The sequence below is a fragment of the Periplaneta americana genome, chromosome 14, assembly GCF_040183065.1.
Source record: "Periplaneta americana isolate PAMFEO1 chromosome 14, P.americana_PAMFEO1_priV1, whole genome shotgun sequence".
Classification (NCBI taxonomy): domain Eukaryota; kingdom Metazoa; phylum Arthropoda; class Insecta; order Blattodea; family Blattidae; genus Periplaneta; species Periplaneta americana.
In genome coordinates, this window is record NC_091130.1 from 66,850,697 (window position 1) to 66,869,741 (window position 19,045).

The 19,045-nt window shown below is 36.1% G+C and overlaps 1 protein-coding gene across 2 annotated transcripts in view; it reads left to right on the forward strand.

Moving 5' to 3' along the window:
* Nucleotides 1–8,887: 8,887 nt before the first annotated feature.
* LOC138713391 (acyl-coenzyme A thioesterase 13-like) overlaps nucleotides 8,888–19,045 on the forward strand; it is an 83,561-nt gene continuing 73,403 nt past the window's right edge. For both annotated transcript variants that reach the window (XR_011335858.1, XM_069845468.1), the window contains exon 1: nucleotides 8,888–9,116. Coding sequence is in view for 1 of the 2 variants with exons in the window: in XM_069845468.1 (XP_069701569.1) it covers nucleotides 9,033–9,116 (84 nt within the window). In the remaining variant the exon portion in view is untranslated. The remainder of the gene's footprint in view (nucleotides 9,117–19,045) is intronic.

Consider the following 19,045-nt stretch of genomic DNA (forward strand, 5'->3'; position numbering starts at 1 on the left):
CTGAGAACCCTGTTCACACGTCGCTACTTTTAAGTTGCGCGCAGCATGGAAAAGTAGCGGGCAGCAGGTTCGGCAGCCGCTACTTTTCGGGTTGCACTGTTGTTCACACGTCGCAGTACAAGAGTTGCGCAGTTTTTTGTACTGCATCGCTGCAAAAGTAGCGACGTGTGATCGTACCTTTAGGTGTTATGACTGCGCGGCCTGACCTATGTGACCCAGCCCGCCAGTAGTGATGACTGATGAGCAGGGAACGGATTTATATGGACTAAAAATATATGAAATATGTAAATATATATGTAGTTATTTTTACCAAAATATGGAATTAAATATGGATTTTTACCAAAATATGGAATTAAATATGGACTTACAATTATAAAAAAATGACTATGTACGTTAAATATTGGTACATTTTAATCAAACTAAACAAAAAATATAATGGACGTACCTTATCTTCCAATGTAGTTTCAACAAAACACAATTTTTATTGTCTGTTACCATAACAATAGGTTACAAACATTTCTTTCAAGTGCTGAAAAGTGAATCTTCTTCTATTGTCTCTGAGGATAGATTTATACTGACTAAAAGAGCGTTCGACGTCACAAGAAGTAACTGGTACATAATTCAATTTCACAATGTCTGCTGGGGATAAGTCCAAGTTAATCTTCACTGTTGATTCACCACTCATCACAGCAACAACCTTTTGTAGTTCTTCATATCCAGGGTTTTTTGAAAGTACAGTGTCCACCTTAGCTCTTACTGCATCTGCAACTTTACCTCTACCACGATTCAGTTGTTCCACAGTACTATTTATAATTTCAAAACTTTCAGATAGTGAAAGGTGCCTATTTTGGAGACTTTTGAGCGTTTTTATGATGCATGAAAATGTATGCTGAATGTGAGCTAAGTCATTCTTCACACTTATGTCACAGGTAACTGTTTTCGCAGTATCAATTGAGACTGCATCTTCAGAGTCCAATGCAAGGAGAACATTGTTAATAGAGTCTATATGTTCGGCATAATATTCAACTGCTTCTAGCCATGTACCCCATCTAGTTAAAATTGGCTTTGGTGGCAATGGAATTTCAGGGTACATTTCTTTCAACACGTTAACTCTACTGGGAGCTTTGAGAAATACTTTTTTCACTGATGAAATCAACAAATCTACTTTAGGGAAATTGTCTCTGACCACTTCTGCCACACGATGAAATGCATGCGCCACACAAGTAAAATGAGTCAATTTAGGATATACAACAGATAATGCTTGTCCAGCTTTGACCATATAAGGGGCAGCATCGCTAATAAAGAATAACACATTATCGTACATAATACCCTTTGGCCACAGGATACCCATAGCTTCGTTGAACAGTTTAACTATAGTTTTGTTATTGCACTTTTCTAGAACATCACAATGTAAAAGAATTCGTTCAGAATATTGTTCACTTAACAAACCGATAACTACATTACCAACAAGTCTACCTTCTTTGTCGGGAGTCTCATCAATGGAAACCCAAATTGAACTATCTTTAATTTCATCTCTTATCTTCTGTATTGTCTCATCGTAGATGGATGGAGCATACGTCTTCCTAAGTGTTGACTCATCCGGGATTGTATGTTGAGTATATTTTTCAAGGAATTCCCTGAAGACCTTATTCTTTAGTTTGTAGAGAGGAATATCAGCAGAGATGAGAGAACGGCACAGGTCGATGTTAAACTCAGATCTTACATTCGATGTTGTTGGTTGTGTTAAAAACAAGTGTCTCTGCTTGGAATTTAGTTGTTTGTTGGCCTGATGTTTACTAGTTGTAATGTGTTGTTGCACCAGGAACTTTTGTGTAGATGATACTGCACACTGACACAAATTACAAAATAATATTTTATTGTCAGTTGATAAACCATCTTCTTTAAATTCTGAAATGTAACTTGTTAGTTTTGATTTTAAATTGACTGAATGACGTACTTTTGGCATATTTACCGTCTTTATAGTATGATTTACAAAACTGAACCTATGTGTACTCTGACTGGCATTTAACTGTTGAGCTGCACAACTGAAGTCTGTTAAAAATTTTAAATTAAATTAATACAGTTTTGTAACTTACTTTCCCATTGTTGATAGGACTGCTAATTTTCAAATAACTCTGATGTTAAAGGGATTACTGAACATGTGTTTAAATCTCTATTGTTGAAATGTATTTTTAAAAGTTAATGGAATTTTGTTTTGTTTTATTGTTAAACCTAATATAATATGGACTGTTTTATATGAAATATGGAAAATATATGGAAATTAACGAAAATATGTACTAAACTCTAAAATATGGAAAAATATGGAAAATAAAAGTAGGATTTTTCAACCCTACACATTGTGAAACATAAAGATAATGCAAAATATAAATTATATTAGCTTTATAAGTAAATATGTATTTACATATAAATCCTTTCCCTGCTGATGAGTAACTCGCTCTTAGTCTATCTACAGTACTTACTTTTTTGCAGGGGCCAAAATTCCTGAATCAAGCTGTATATAGTGTGCCAGAGGATAGTATTATCTTTTATTGTACACCATTTGTTATTCCCCTCATGACAGCAGCGCCATCAAAATGTCTGCGCAATGATTTTGTTTGGTGCTGATTTGAAATGACTGTTTAATTCTATAAGCAGACACTCTGATAGTTCAACGAAGCTCTGTCCACCAGGCTCAAAAAATTCCCAAAACCTTTCATAGATGTCTCCATTAATTTCGTATCGATACATAACAATCTGCTGGTGCTCTGTCACATCTACAGTTTCATCTGCCATTAATGCTACAAATTGTGTCCTTCAGCTTTTCTCTCACTTTGTTGTGGCAGACATCCAGCATACATTGTAGCAGTTCATTTTGTGTTGTTTTCGATACGTATTCATTTAGCGACGGTACTTCTCTCCATGTGATTCTTTACAGCACTGTCAACACTAGCTAATAAATTTAGCTCCAAAAATATTCCAGAGTTTTCAGAAACCTTTGTTTCGTCATGTTCTCTTAATGACAATTCAAATACATCACAAAATTTTATGCAGTCTATTATTTTCGATAAAATCTACCTATTTCTTTCGATTTGCTCTTTTTTTTTTTAGTTTAAGACTCGCTATATGCTGAACTGAATTGTATACCAATGCTTCCTGCACTAAAAGTAGTGAGATTCAGAACATTACTCATGTGTTTCTTAATCGACAAATGTTAATTTGCATGTTCATTTAAATGGCCTAGGTTGAATGTTATGTTTTATTTAACGACGCTCGCAACTGCAGAGGTTATATCAGCGTCGCCGGATGTGCCGGAATTTTGTCCCGCAGTTCTTTTACATGCCAGTAAATCTACTGACATGAGCCTGTCGCATTTAAGCACACTTAAATTCCATCGACCTGGCCCGGGATCGAACCCGCAACCTTGGGCATAGAAGGCCAGCGCTATACCAACTCGCCAACCAGGTCGACATGGCCTAGGTCCTTTATGCCATTTTTGACCAGGAATCATTATTCCGAATAACAGGAAGGAAAGCAGAAAAGGACATCTCTAATTTCACAACCATACATCCATGGATATTTCGCATAAACATCACTATGAAAACGCCTTGTGTAAGTACCAATAGCTTTTCTCCCCTTGCCTGTCTGAACAATACTAATATAATATTAGGTGTACGTTTTCTCGGTGTGAACTTTTTCTTCAAAAGGCCGAGTAGAGAATGGTATCTTCAACAGAGAATCCACTAAATTCATTTCTACGGACTTTAACACTTGCGCACTTGAGACGAAAAGAAAAATCCAAACAGAAATAAGCTCAACGGGCATCACTGCTTGCAACACTTATCCGCACGGAGTTACAGCGAGAAAAAGTTCACGGGATCTAGGACAGGGACGGAAGGGAGAATCCAGCAAACTTGTGAAGTAAAGGCTGGTTCACAATACACCGAGAACGGAAATACTGCTAAAATAAATATATTTTGTAATTGTGAGCATACACAATTAAATTTCACGCTCCCGTTCCAGGGCTCCGGCAAGCTTCTCGTTAATTGTGAATGCTCACATTTACATACATTTATTTTAACATTATTTCCGTTCTCGTCGTTTCCGTTCCCAGTATATTGTGAGCCAGCCTTTTAGTCGCTATCCGCGCTGCACCATATACGTTCCACCTGTACGTACAGACCGATTATCTAGTCCTGACAGCTCAGCGACGCGAAAGAGGGGAAGTAATAGGAGGGGTGGGGAGAGTTTCGGAGTAGAGATAAGGGCGAGTGGTCGGTAAAGGAATGCAGTACAGCTTAATTTTACTGGAACCATACCGCTCTACCGCACGCATGACATCCGATCGCTCCGAAGGCAAGCGAGTGAATAACCCAAACACCCATTGGCGTAACTAAATGGACTCGCCTGACCCAGGCACATATCGCCGGCGACTGTCAGGACTAAATAATCGTATTGTACAGCGAATTACTAAGAAATAGCAACAATCACACAATATTAAAGCGCGTTTATAATTAAAGCGTTAAAAAATATCTAAAGTCAGTTATTTCTGAAATTGGTTAGCGTGCTGCAGCACGGAACCACGTAAAGACGGTACATCCCTGATAAAATTAGATATAATGTTGTTTGGCATGGTACAATTTATTTATTGTTAATGTCGACATATTCATTCATAGTTTTCTGCATAAGGACAGGTTTTTCACTGCAAACCAAGCATTCTCCAATCTTTCCTATTTTCTGCCTTCCTCTTAGTCTCCGCATACGATCCATATGGCGCTGAGAGCGCAAGGGAATCAAGTCACAAAAATAAACTTTTCAGAAAATTAGACTTAAAGTTTTTTGTATAGTTAATTACCCATTAAAGGTGAGTGTGATCTTAAACATCTGCACCATTGCAAAGATTGTGAGGACATGATTCTTTTATGCTCTGAAAGTAACTTCATCTAACAAGGTATGTACAGACTAAATATCTCCCAATTGACCAAAAGTGGACTTGATTCCCTTGTGCTCTGAATGCCCTATATCTTAATGTCGTCTATCACGTGGTATCTTCTTCTGTCCGGAACTATTCTCTCGTTCACCATTCCTTCCAGTGCATCCGCCAGTAGGCAGTTTCTTCTCAGTCAGTGACCGAGCCAATTCATTTTTCTCTTCCTGATCATTTTCAGTATTATTCTTTCGTCACCCACTCTTTCTAACACAGCTTCATTTCCTATTCTGTCTATTCATTTCATAATCTACATCCTTCTCCATATCCACATTTCATTAAATGTAAAAAGCGGGATATCGGGGCTTCGTGGAGCACATGATCAAAAAAAGCGGGGTGTCGGGCACTGAAAAGTGCCTTTTGAAAAGCATGGTGATGCGCATTTGACAAACGTAGTGTACGTACTTGCTAACAATCCCTTTTTATTTGTCGTTATTTACGTAAAAATGATGCGCCAAAAAATAATAATAATTTCGTACTCACTCCACTTCCTATATTCACATTTGTTTTTCAGTGATTAATTAAAGAATGTACCGGTATTTGAAAGACTAATTTAGAAACATGTTACATAAATCATTCTTGTGCCAAAAGAGAATGCTCCCTGGACCAAATTGTCGGATTTTGCAGTGATCGTCAGTACTCGCTGAAATGGGTAATAATATAATATAATTATGTTGTACGTAGCAAGATCGATTATTCAATTGACAGGATATTTTATGAGCTTGTCACGACTGAGATATCTATTGTCAATTGCTTTTATTTGTCAGATGGCCTTGGCTGACGGGTATATAAGGACTGGCGCTCTTAGGGGTGGAGGTTATACTAAATATGTTTAGGATTGGTGTAAAATTGGCCTATGTCTCTCACCCGAAATGGCGTGCCTGTGTTTCACAATTACCCAAAGCATTACACCAGTCTCTTCCTTATTTCTTTTTTCAGAGGTCCGCACAAGATACTCCTTTTTCTATTAAAAGCTTCCTTTATCATTGCTATCCTTCTTTTGACTTCATAGCAGGAGTTCATGTTACTGCTTATAGACTTATAGTATTACGTACGCTCCAAGTATTTGAAGCTGTCCACTTGTACTTTCCATTACTGAGGTCACCGCTGAGAAGAGATGTTCGTTGGTCCAAATTTACTGTTGCTGTCATTTTCTTGAATATCTTGAATAACATTCGTTACAAGAAACATTTTGCGTGCAATTCAGTGTTGTCAACAATTGTCACCTCAAAGTTGCCAAATAAGATGTCAAATGTAGCTAAAAAGTAGCTAAATTCAATTTACAAGTAAAAAAAAGCATATCTAAAGACGGGGTGAGTTTGACAATAGCAAAAATATATCGTAACTTTTAGAGATATAAATCATCCATATCCTCCGTGAAACCAAAACTACTGAACAGAATTCATATCAAAACTGCTAATGCTATACCTCACGCGAGGAAGACCTTGGAGATTTTGGAGATAAACGAGTTACAAATACCAAATTTAGTGAAAGTGTTCTGCTGAAGACTGGAAATACTGATGCATATTTACGTTTCACTTCCGGCCTACATGAATCTAAATTAAGACTGGCTGAACAGAAGTTCTACCAGGGTTGCCAGATAAAGGAATCGAAACCGTCGTACTAACTTATGAAAATTGTCGTACTTCAGCATAAAATTGTCGTATATTTCTCAACTTCCTAATGTATTTCTAGTCCACAGCTGTGTAGTAATTATTAGCATGTATGACTGTGAAACGAGCGGGCCGGCGTTCAAATCCAGTATGAGACGAGTTATCTGGTTGAGGTTGTTTCCAGGTTTTCCCTCAACCCATTAAGAGCAACTGGGTAACTTTTGGCGCTGGAGTCATTTGGCTGGCCCTATCACCTTCATGTCATCACGCAATTGATAAATAGTCGCAAAATAAATCTATATATAACCTATTTGTCGAACAAACAAGGAAAATTAAACTCGTATTACTTTGGTATAACCGAGCCGTATATGTGAAATCTAGAGCTTAAAATGAAAAATTATGACTTACCAGATCGATTTTCAAAGCATTCCCGTCCCTCTTAAAACAAGTTTCTTTCATATTAGTCTAGGACATAATAAATGAAGAAAACTTGTCTAAAAGGGACGAATTAACTATCAATTTTATTTTAATTATAAAGCAACATTATCTCAATTATTTTTCCCCTCAGTGAAATAGTCGTACAAAATTGCGTACGACCAACGAGTTAGAGTTAGTATCTAACTCGTTGCATACGACATACAGTGCGGTGTACCTCGTTTATTAGTCAAAATAGTCGTATGCGTACGACTATAGTAGTACGTATGGCAACCCCAAGAGGAGTAGAAATAGAATATTTCTACTCCTCTTGGGCAACCCTGACTACGTTCCACTGTCATCGAATAGGAAAGAGGAAGTTCAGCCATAGCAAACATAGAGAGCTTAAGCGTTCACTACATCGTATCGCACTCATCGGACGAATCGCACGGATCGGAAAAAGACAATCTTCGCTGTAATTTTTATGTAACCGCGTTCACTACATCGTATCGCACACATCGGCTCTCGGCAAATCCGTCTACGTTTCTCGGATAAGCAACTTTTCCGATGCGTGCGATCATGGCCTCCTTTAATAAATCAATTTTAATTGCTCAACTGTTACTATTATGTTGTGCCATGTTCAGTGTCGCGCCAAAATGGCAGACTAAAAACTTATTTCGCTTGTAGAAAATTGTGACGAATTATGTAATTTGAGGCGTTCCCATTATAGCAATCAAGTCGTGTCTTACATAATTATATATTATGTAACCAATATCTCTTTCGTTTCTTCCTCTTTAACTAAGACGCATGAAGCAATTATAAATTCTTAATTCATAATAAATAGACCTAACCTCAAACTCCTCTGTTTTCAGCAATGTCAATATCGTACGACGTCATGTTTTAAACATCTGATGGGGAATCCGATGAGGCGATGAGGTAGAGCAGTTTTAGTGAACGCACTGCACTTAAAATATCCGTTGCGTGCGATTCTTACGAGGAGTGCGATACGATGTAGTGAACGCTTACCTTTAGAGTTACCCCAGGTTTGTACTAGTACCTCACTCCAAAAATTTACTGTTGAACTACTGCACCACTCAACAACGGCAAGAATTCGCCAAAAGAAAAATAATGCGGGGGATTACCCAAGATGTCAAAATACGTAGTGCAGGTTTGTTCTTATAAAGTTTTTTTTTTAATTGTACTAAGGAAAATATTTGTCCACCAGCACGTCTGGCTATGAAACGAGGGGGCCCGAGTTCAAATCCTGGTTGGGACAAATTACTTGTTTGGGTTTTTTTCCGGGGGCTTCCCACAACCAATTGAAGCAGAATTGCTGGGTAATTTTCGACGTTGGATCTCGAACTTATTTCGTCATAATTAATTGACATATCATCATTCATACAATAGCCCTGGTTAAGTTCACGGTGCGGAGTGCTGTACTTGTACAAGAGCGCGGCCGTTCGGCTAACAAATCATACACAAGAATAGGAGTGGTAAGCACAATAAGCCTCAGGTTGCAGTGCAAGTCTTCGGGTCCCTCCTCGGTACAAAGAAAAAAAGGGAACATATTTTCTCAATAATAATATTAAAAATGTCAAATTACAATAAGCCTATTAATGTTTCCAAATACATCTTATTAAAACAGTTAAAATGAAAAAAACGTAAGAATCGCTAACTTTGTCTAACTTTGTCGCCAAATGATTAACTCCTGAAAAAACGTTAGTAATTTTTTCGTTAGACACACTCTCAAAACCACTAGATCTAGCGACTTATCGCTAAAGTTGGCAATACTGGTGCAATTTGGTTTCACCGTGCCAATGATATCAAACTAAAACAAATGAATACCGATTACCGATGATCACTTGTTGAGGTGTTACACTACAGAGGGCAGCAAGAGTGTAAGCAGAATAGACAACTCTACGACTTAGCAAACCATATTATAAAAGCAGAAAGGGAAATAAAAGTTCCATGTATTAGTACGAACTGGTGAAAGCAGTAAGTCTTGAGGTTTGAAAACCAAGATGTCAGGAAATGGAGTGAAATTGGCGGAAAAAGTTTTTAAGCAATTGCTTTGCTCTAAAAGCTTCGACAGAGTCATGGAAAAGGTAAGACAGTAATTGGTAGTACTGCACCGAAATAGTTTTCAATTGTTTTATATTTATTCGATGTGCCAGGTGAAGAATATTTTTATAGTATGTTAATCAGAATACGTAACAGCTGTAAAGGCCATTTGTAATAAGATCCGAAATCTGTGTAATATTTAATTTAATGTGAATTCAAACTAAGTATCGCTAACCAACAAAATCATTAGGCCTACTTTCGATCAATTCTTGTGGGAGAAGAAGAGTTCCACTTCACTTCCCTAACTTGAAAACTATCCGGAGATAACTCATTTTTTATTATACGTATAAGATTTACCAGTTTTCAATACAAATAATCCAGGTCGAAATACAGGGGCTGCTAACTGTATGTCCAACCAATTTGTAGTAGTCCCCCTCTCCCCTTGTTGCTAGAGACAAACTTTTTAAACTATACTTATCCTTCATGTCTCACTCTTGTATCATCTACCTAGAGTCCGAATTTTATGTATGAAAGAAAAAGTGGGAAATAGTACCTAGGCCCATGTACATAAATATTTAACCAAAATAGGCAAAATATGTAGATAAATATATCATTAAAAATATATAACTTAAAAATCTAAGCTTTATTAAATGGATTTATTTTACACTGATTCTGAATAAGAGAGAACTTAAAACCCTTCACATTTATCTTTTTGTAACATTTATTGTACTGTTTCTATCTGTCCTTACATTAATGACAAATCTATAGGTCTGCAAGAAAAGGAAACAAAACTTTATGCTCACAAAATCGAACAAAAGGAAAATAAAATGAACAAGACAAGAATGAGCAATATTATTCACCTCCATGCACATGTCATTACATCGATAAAATTTTCAGTCAATAATTACATGCCTTTAAATAGCAATATAGTCACTATTCAATGGAATCCACCTTTCGCATTGGAATTTGTTCTTAAGGGGAGAATGTAGATATCTGTAGGTCCCTATCTCCGCTATGTTAAATTGGCGCACTTTATGTACCTTTCGCATTGGAATTTCGTTGCACAAGACGAGATACAAATGAATTTTTTTTTTTTTTACCATGACGTTGGCATCATCGCTACAGTAACCAGTACATTTTCGAACAGCAAACCATACTTTGAAAGGCAATGCTCGAACACAGTGAACATATTTTCAGCAGCAGCATCCTTAATTTTGACGTAATCTAAGAGGAATATATTATTTTATAGTATGCCCATCATCACTAAGGCTTGGTGAGAATACACAAATTCTTATCATTCCCTAGGTCTGAACTTTCATCGACAAGAAAAAAAACTTTCCCTTTTAAAAGTTGCATCATTATATCACAGTCTAGTATATACAGTCGCGAAGCTCAATAAGTAGTAAATATGCAAACATTAGATAGTTGCTCACCACTAGGATCGCTAATATCGCCTCATTACAGGCAATGCAAAATAGAACCGTCACAGTCTATTGTTTCTAGCACCCTCAAAACTCAAGCTTCGTGACTGTATATAATAGACTGCGGTTATATCTTCTATAGCCCTACCAACAGGGTTGCCAGATTTTAGATCTACCGCCTCATTACAGGCAATGCAAAATAGAACCGTCACAGTCTATTGTTTGTAGCACCCTCAAAATTCAAGCTTCGTGACTGTATATAATAGACTGCGGTTATATCTTCTATAGCCCTACCAACAGGGTTGCCAGATTTTAGATCTACCGCCTCATTACAGGCAATGCAAAATAGAACCGTCACAGTCTATTGTTTGTAGCACCCTCAAAATTCAAGCTTCGTGACTGTATATAATAGACTGTGGTTATATCTTCTATAGCCCTACCAACAGGGTTGCCAGATTTTAGATCTACCGAGGAGGGACATTCTTTTTCTACCATAATATAGGGTACAGTACTTACGTTTTCTCTTAAAGAAGGAATGATATGAATATGGGCAGAGTTGAAATTTTTATGACTAAAAAAAGGAATAAAAATATCCCTAGGCCAAAACAGTAGAAGAAACTAATATGAATCTTAAAATCGAAATTTTAATAAAAAGAACCTATTGTAGATACATGTTTCCAAGTACAAAACAATATTCATCTGACTGTAAGTTACATCACGTTTCTCTCTCGTCTTTCTGAAGGGTTTGTGTCAATAATATGTTATGCAAAATTATTAACTTAATGACTTAATAGTACTTCTGTCTCAGAGACTTCCCCAGCTGTTTTTATTAATTGTAAAGCACAAATTCCAAAAAATATGGCACCAGATGTAAACAAAATATATATATTTCAATGTGTATTAATTGATAACAATGACATAAAATTTACTGATACCTGAATTCGTATTCATTTTGTGCCTTAGCATATTACTGCTCCAAATCAATAATTTAACATACCGTACTGTAGCCCTATACATTTTCAGAGCTGCCTACATATTTATTACTGGACTTTAGCATTTTCAACAAGCTTTTTTTCCTTTCTCTTTGCCATGCATTTGTGGCGAACGTCTCTTTTTAAATGTTTAAAAATATCATACTCACCACCGAATTAGCTGTTACAACAAAATTTACACTTGCCAAAATATTAGTCTTTTTTTAATATGAAAACCTACATTGTTAGAAAATTAATTTAAATTTGTTGTAATTATCTAGGTCAAAATAGTTACTAGGTAACGATAAAATTATACAAATGACAATTTTCTAAAGGAGAAACTTTTTGCGGGACTCGGGACTTATATATTAAAATCGGGACATCTGGCAACCTGCCTATCAACTACATTGGTTACGAGACAATGCACTTTCGTTCTCTTAAGTTTCAATCCCTGTGTTATAGTGTAGTCGAGTGAAGCACTACTTTGGTTCTACAATATGGTTCCTGGAATTAAAACTATCATGTTCTATAATATCAAACACTATCTTAAGTTTTTCAACTTTTACTTTGTCATCAGACGGCTTTCTTTTAAAAACACTGGTAATTCTGGGGACATTTTTCAACTATAATGCATTTTTTATGCGAGGGCGTGGATCTTTGTCTTTCTAATTCACTCTTTCTGGTCGCTAGTTCCTTTTTGCAACACAAACATTTTACTTTATAGGGATCATTAGATTTAGCCAACCGACCTTTAAAATGAGGTTCCTCCCATCAGGATTCAATGAATGATTGTTTCCTCCAAGATTTCTCAGTTTTAGATAACTCTTTCCTGAATTCAGGTTTTTTTCGGCGTGGACGGTTCTTTTTGAGGATCACTCATTGTACAAATAAAATAAACACACGCTTAAAAATATCAGTAATTTAAAACTAAGAAAATAAACAGACACTTAAAAAATATAAATTTAAAACAAGTGGTCATATGCACATTTTTCCCCGGCTGTTAACACAAGAACTGAAACTACAGTATATTCCTAACGTACTCAACAGTCTACTCTCTACTGAAGTACTGATACTGAATTGATTTGAATATAAAGCGTGGAGACGTAAACGACAAATGGCAGCCAACAAGCAATAAAATTAAAAAAGAAAAACATAAATCTCATTGGTCGTTTCTATCTCAATCACTCAACCTTTATTAAAATTACATGTTATAAAAACTCATTGTTGATCAACCATAGATTAAGCGAGTTTTCAGTGTTAAATCACTTTTATGTGCTTTTAATAAAAATTAAGGAACTCATTTTATATCTGAAAAATAAAGATATTTTGAAAAATATAAAAAAATGGAAAAATTGAAAAGGTGTGAAAATCCCTACATTTTGTGTCATTCTGTCAAAAAATCCCTCAATCACAAAAAAATCCCTATGCCGAGGGATAAATCCCTGAACCTGGCAACACTGGCTCAAAATTAGTTTAATTAATGCCCAAAACGATCTCTCGACATCACGTGATGTGTCTGGTGCTACTTGTAAGCTTGGTTGTTGCAGTAAACCTCGTTGAAATGAAAATTTACACAAGTGACTTCATTGTCGCAGGTGTTCATATAAATTCAGTTTTGTTTCTAGCCTATTAAATATGAAATCATAATGCACTAGCATATGAAAATGCCGAGTCTTGTTTCGATTCGAGACAGGATGCAAAAACTCCCTCCTTAGAAAATTAACATCACTTGTACAATTTTATCGTTAGACCTAACTAGTAGATAACTATTTCCTTCTAGATCTAAATAATTACATTAAATTTAAATTTCCCTCCTTTAGAAAATTAACATCACTTGTATAATTTTCTCGTTAGGCCAGACTAGTAGATAGGCCTAACTATTTCCTTCTAGATCAAAATAATTACATTACATTTAAATTAAATTTCTTAACAATGTTGGTTTGCACATGGTAAAAGAAAAATGCTTTGGCAAGTGTAAGGTTTGTGATAGCGAATGAAGTGAATATATTATTTTTAAACATTTAAATATCGGAACTACATGGCACAGAGAATAGAGAAAAAAGCTTTTTGAAAATGTTAAAATCCAGTGATAAATAATGTATATAAGCTCTGAAAATGTATACCTACTGCATGTTAAATTATGGGTTTGGAGCAGTAATATGCCAAGGCACAAAATAAATATGAATTTAGGTATCAATAAATTTTATGTCATTGTTATCATTTAATAAATATGAAAATTTAAATATTTTGTCACATGTGTTGCCATATTTTAGAAGTTGTGCTTTATCATCTATACTAATAATAAATCTGTAGCCAAAATTTTTCTGGTAATTTTCGATTTTCCAAAAATAATTGGTGTTAACATGTATAATTAACCATCCTGAAACCGAAAATCGCTTTTTTGACATTTTTGTTTGTATGTCTGTCTGTCTGTCTGTCTGTATGTTTGTTACCTTTTCACGCGATAATGGCTGAACCGATTTATATGAAAATTGGAATATAAATTAAGTTCGTTGTAACTTAGATTTTAGGCTATATGTCATTCAAAATATTTTATTTAAAAGGGGAGTTATAAGGGGGCCTGAATTAAATAAATCGAAATATCTCGCTTATTATTGATTTTCATGAAAAATATTACATAACAAAAGTTTCTTTAAAAATAATTTTCGATAAGTTTTATTCTATACAAAATTTTGGTAGGACTGATATTTAATGAGATAAATGAGTTTTAAAATTACAATAACAACGCCATCTAAGGCGCTGTACTGAAATAAAAACAAATGACTTCATCTATAAGGGGCCTTGGACAACAACAATCGAAAGCTATTGAACATAGGCTAAGAGAATGTTTCTGTGTTTGTATGAAGTAATATCGGAAGCCTATTAATTGTTTAATTATTATTTCACCATTGGAAAGTGTAGTTTCTCTAGATGGACATAATTTCTACAATGTTATTACAGTAACTTCTGAAACATATAGCAAGTAATATAAGGTATACACATTAAAACTAAATGATATGTCAATCTTCATTAAACCATGGTTGCATGTAATAACAATTAAGAAACATGTTAAAGGAATTGTCATTGCATCAAATGATTGCTCTTTGGACCAAAATGACCGCATTTTAATTATTTAAATACAATTTAAATTAAATAACATATTAAACGATTTATCCTTCTATCAAACACGAATGTTCCCTGGATCAAACGTCCTATTTTAATTATGTAATTACTTTATATTTATTTCTAACAGGTGCAGTGGAGCGCACGGGTACGGCTAGTTAATAATAAATTGTAAAATCCAAAAATCAGTCGTTTTCCCAGACCAATAGGAGATCGATGACGCGATATATGACGTCATGCACGATGAGAGTATACTTCAAAATATGAAGTTAATCGGGAGCTACCTCCTCTACACCCTACCCTACACCATTTCACTGCTCTCCCTTTCTCACATATTTTCCTCTACTTCTCTCTTCTCCCTCTACTTTATTTTACTAACTACTTTATATTAAATTAGAATACCTGCTTGCCTTTAAATACGCCTGGATTCGATCCAAGGACATTTCATGTAGTGAATCACTATCATAGCCATTACGCTACGAATTCGTTGATGAACAAATCCTTAAAAACTACATGTATGCATAATGAACATCAAATACTTAAACATATGACTTTATTATTATAGGCCTAATAGAACTGAATTCATTAGTTTGCTGTTGACAGTTATTACAGTTAATATGGCAAATAGATAATGAATTAATTAACTTAATATTGTACAAGGAATTAATATGATAAATTCTAATGAAGGCGTTACTACACTTATCCACTATCAATAATTGTGTTACTATACACACAGTATGTTAAATCGATTCACTACACTACTCCCTTTAGTATCCTATTAATCTTATTGAGGTAAGTTGCCCCATTTTTATTAAAACAGTTTTTCGTGCTTGCAATGTAATGTGCGGACATACGTGACGTCATATAGGCTTATTTCGTCATCCAACTTATTGAGCGGGAAAACAGCGACACTTTCTTGGATTCTACCCTATAAATCTATGAGGCGGAACTATTATTAAGTCATTAGGCCCCTAACATTGGCATTACATATTATTGCTACAAGCCCTTCTGAAAGATGCCAGAGAAACGTGATGTAACTTACAGCCAGATAAATATTTTATACTTGGAAACATATACCTACAATATGCTCTTTTTTATTATTTGCATTTCTGAGATTCTTATTAATTTCTTCAACTGCATATAAAGATAAAATTTTTGTACAGTCATGAAAATGTCAACTCTGCCCATATTCATATCACCCTTGGTAGCTCTAAAATCTGGCAACCCTGGCATTGTCGTCCCAGCAATTTCACGACTTCAACAATACGTCACTTTATTGTCACAAGTGTGTAAACCTCGTGTTAAAGTGGAAAACGACCATAGAGTAAGTATAGATAGAGCGCGCCTGGTCTACTGCGCAGGATATCAACATTGAAAACGTAAGTCACGTGACTTTGGTATCCTGCAGACGATTCTGTAGCTCATAGCATATATTTTAAAATGTTTTTTACTTTGTATTTTTTAAACTCTTAACCTTGTTTTATTAATATTTGATATTCACTGTGCTTGTGCACAATGAAAATGAGGTTAACATATTGGATAATATAAGAACGTATCTGATGATGTCGCAGGCGCGATGAAAACGTTAATACAAATAGTAAAATATGTAATATAAAGGAACTACTTCTTATATATTGTATGATAAGTCACAGACTGAAAATAATAAAACCATTCAATTGAATATACTACAACTTATCTGAAATAATCTTCAAAATGTATTGCAAAATTACGTAAGTTATGCCTGCATAAAATTAATCCCCTGTACAATACAACCGTTCTTGAAGAAATATACTCATTATGAAAACTAATAAAACAATTAATACAATAAACACGAATTTAAAGAGCAATGACTCTGTACAATTAACACTACTCCTACTGCTTCCAATACGGATATCTGTAAAAGACTGATGTTTTCCTTAACGCATAAAATAGCACTTCCATTTTTGACACCGCGTAAGGCTGAGACGTAGGTGGGAAGATAATATTAAAATGGATTTGAGGGAGGTGGGATATGATGGCAGAGACTGGATTAATCTTTCTCAGGATAGGGACCAATGGCGGGCTTATGTGAGGGCGGCAATGAACCTCCGGGTTCCTTAAAAGCCAGTAAGTAAGTAGGTAATCTCTGCTGATTCAAGACGTGCGTGAGCTAGGTTGTAGAAAGGTGCGTACTCACGTAGCGCACGAACAACGAAGGAATGACGAAACAAAGCTTCGGTGTTCGGAGCAATGTATGAATCATCAGCAAATGATCAGAGAACATTCACGTTCGGTTATTATCCGCAATGTAATGACAGCCGAAGATAAGTATTAGGTTGGTACATAGTTACGTAGCAATTTTTCTAAGTTTATTGAACACATCAGATACACATAAGAGAGAAGTTAATCATCAACAATATATTCTCCTTTACTATTTACAACAGTCTGACAACACTGGAGTAGTTCTTCGATTCCACGCCTGTAGAAATCGCGTGGTTTTGAGTTAAAGAAGTCGTCAAGCCTTGTTCGGAACGCATTTTCACCCGGAAAGGAAGTTCCTTGAAGGTTGTTCGATAGAAAGCGGAAAAGATGAAAATCTGAGGGCGCTAGATCAGGTGAATAAGGTGGGTGCCGAATGACTTCCCAACCCAACTCCTTGATAGTGTTTTGTGTTAGGTTAGCAGAGTACGGCCAGACGTTATCGTGGAGTAGCATCACTTCACGCAGTATTGTTGGTCGTTTTTTTTGGATTGCGTGTGCAAGACGTCTCAGTTGGTGGCAGTAAATGTCGCATGATGGTGGAATGGTCACAATTCATCACATCTGCCAGTTCTCGGGCACACTGACGTGGATCATTGGTCTTCATCAAACCCCGAAGGTCTTCCTGAACGTGTAACTAATATCAAAACGACCCTCCTTAAAAGGAGAAAACCATTTTCTTGTCGTACTCTCTCCGATAGCATTGTTCCCATACACGGCGCAAATGTTTGTGGCCGCCTCCGCTGCTTTTGCCCCTCTATTGAACTAAAAAAGAAGAATATGTCGGAAATGTTCCACTTTCTCCACTTGATTCTCCATTTTCTAGCGTCCACGGCTCCACTCACTATCTGCAAAAACGGAAACTTCAATATGTAGTCTAAACTCAAGCATAACAATTGAATTTAAAATAAAAATGATAATAAATAATTAATAAACGCAAGCAACCGGAATACCAACACGCAAAACAAAAACGCTACAAACTCAATCTAATATTATAGTAAGAGCAGCAGTTTTTATCATAGGCAGTCTAACCAGAAGAAAGTTAAAAATAAAAGGCTATGGTGGCAGACGCCACTCTACGAAAGTCGCAATCGATAAAGAGGCACTGACTTTCTTAATGATTTACGTCAAATTGAATACGGGCAGTTCCAGAACTTCTGTAAAATTTGAGAAACAAACTTCGAAATGTTACTGTGTGAAATAGAGCCAAAAATTTGCAAGAAAGACAGACTGAGGAGAAGTAATATCTGTTCATGAAATATTACCGGTAGCACAAACACTCCGACAGCTGTCAACAGGGGGTTCGTATACGTACTTTGTTCAAAGCGTCGAAACAACTGATTTCCAGTATTGTTTCAGAAATATCCGGGTTCCTAAACAATTCAATAAGGTTGATGACAATCTCTTCAATACACTCCAGTTTTAACATTCCACTACCGGCTGGTGAAATTATACTAACCGCAGCGCCCTGCTGCAACGAACTATGAACAAGTGACATCCCGTCCACAGCGAATGCGAACTTCCTTTTATGTACCGACAAGAGACGGATCACTATCGAAGGCAAACCACAAGATCGGTTCGCCTTCGTTGGTCATCCACATGTTCCGAATTCAGTCAGCGAATGCATTCGTTTGTTGTTCGTTCGCTACGTGTGTGCTACGCAACAGCGCACGGAATTTTAAGGTTCGCGGGGCGCCGGCAGAAGCCATTGAATTTGACCTTCAGCTGCATTTTCTGCTGACGCGGAGTATATGTTATTCAGCGTCAACGGTGATAGTATTTGACGAGACGAGATCGAGGGTTAGTCATGTATTGTAATTACGTGACATTTGCCTTACAATTGGGGAAAATTTCGGAAAAAAAAAAACATGTAATCAGACCAAGCAGGAATCGAACTCACGCGCGAGCGCAACTCCGGATCAGTGGGTAAATACAGTAGGCTACCACGAGCTACGTCGATGGCAGGCAGATGTAAAGTCTTGAGGGCCTCATACACGCAGAGACTTTCTTGGAAGTAAGTTTGTACAAACCTAAATCTATAGACAAATCCCCTCGTGTATGAGCGAAAAGTATTAAGACTTTCGGCCCTGAGGTAAATTTTTCCGACTGTAGCGCTCTTCAAATTAAGCTAGAGAAAAAAGTAAACACAGAAATAAACGATACTGCGAACATGTAGTCGAGTTTTCATCATTGTTTCGTTTTAGTTGAGCAATTGTCCTT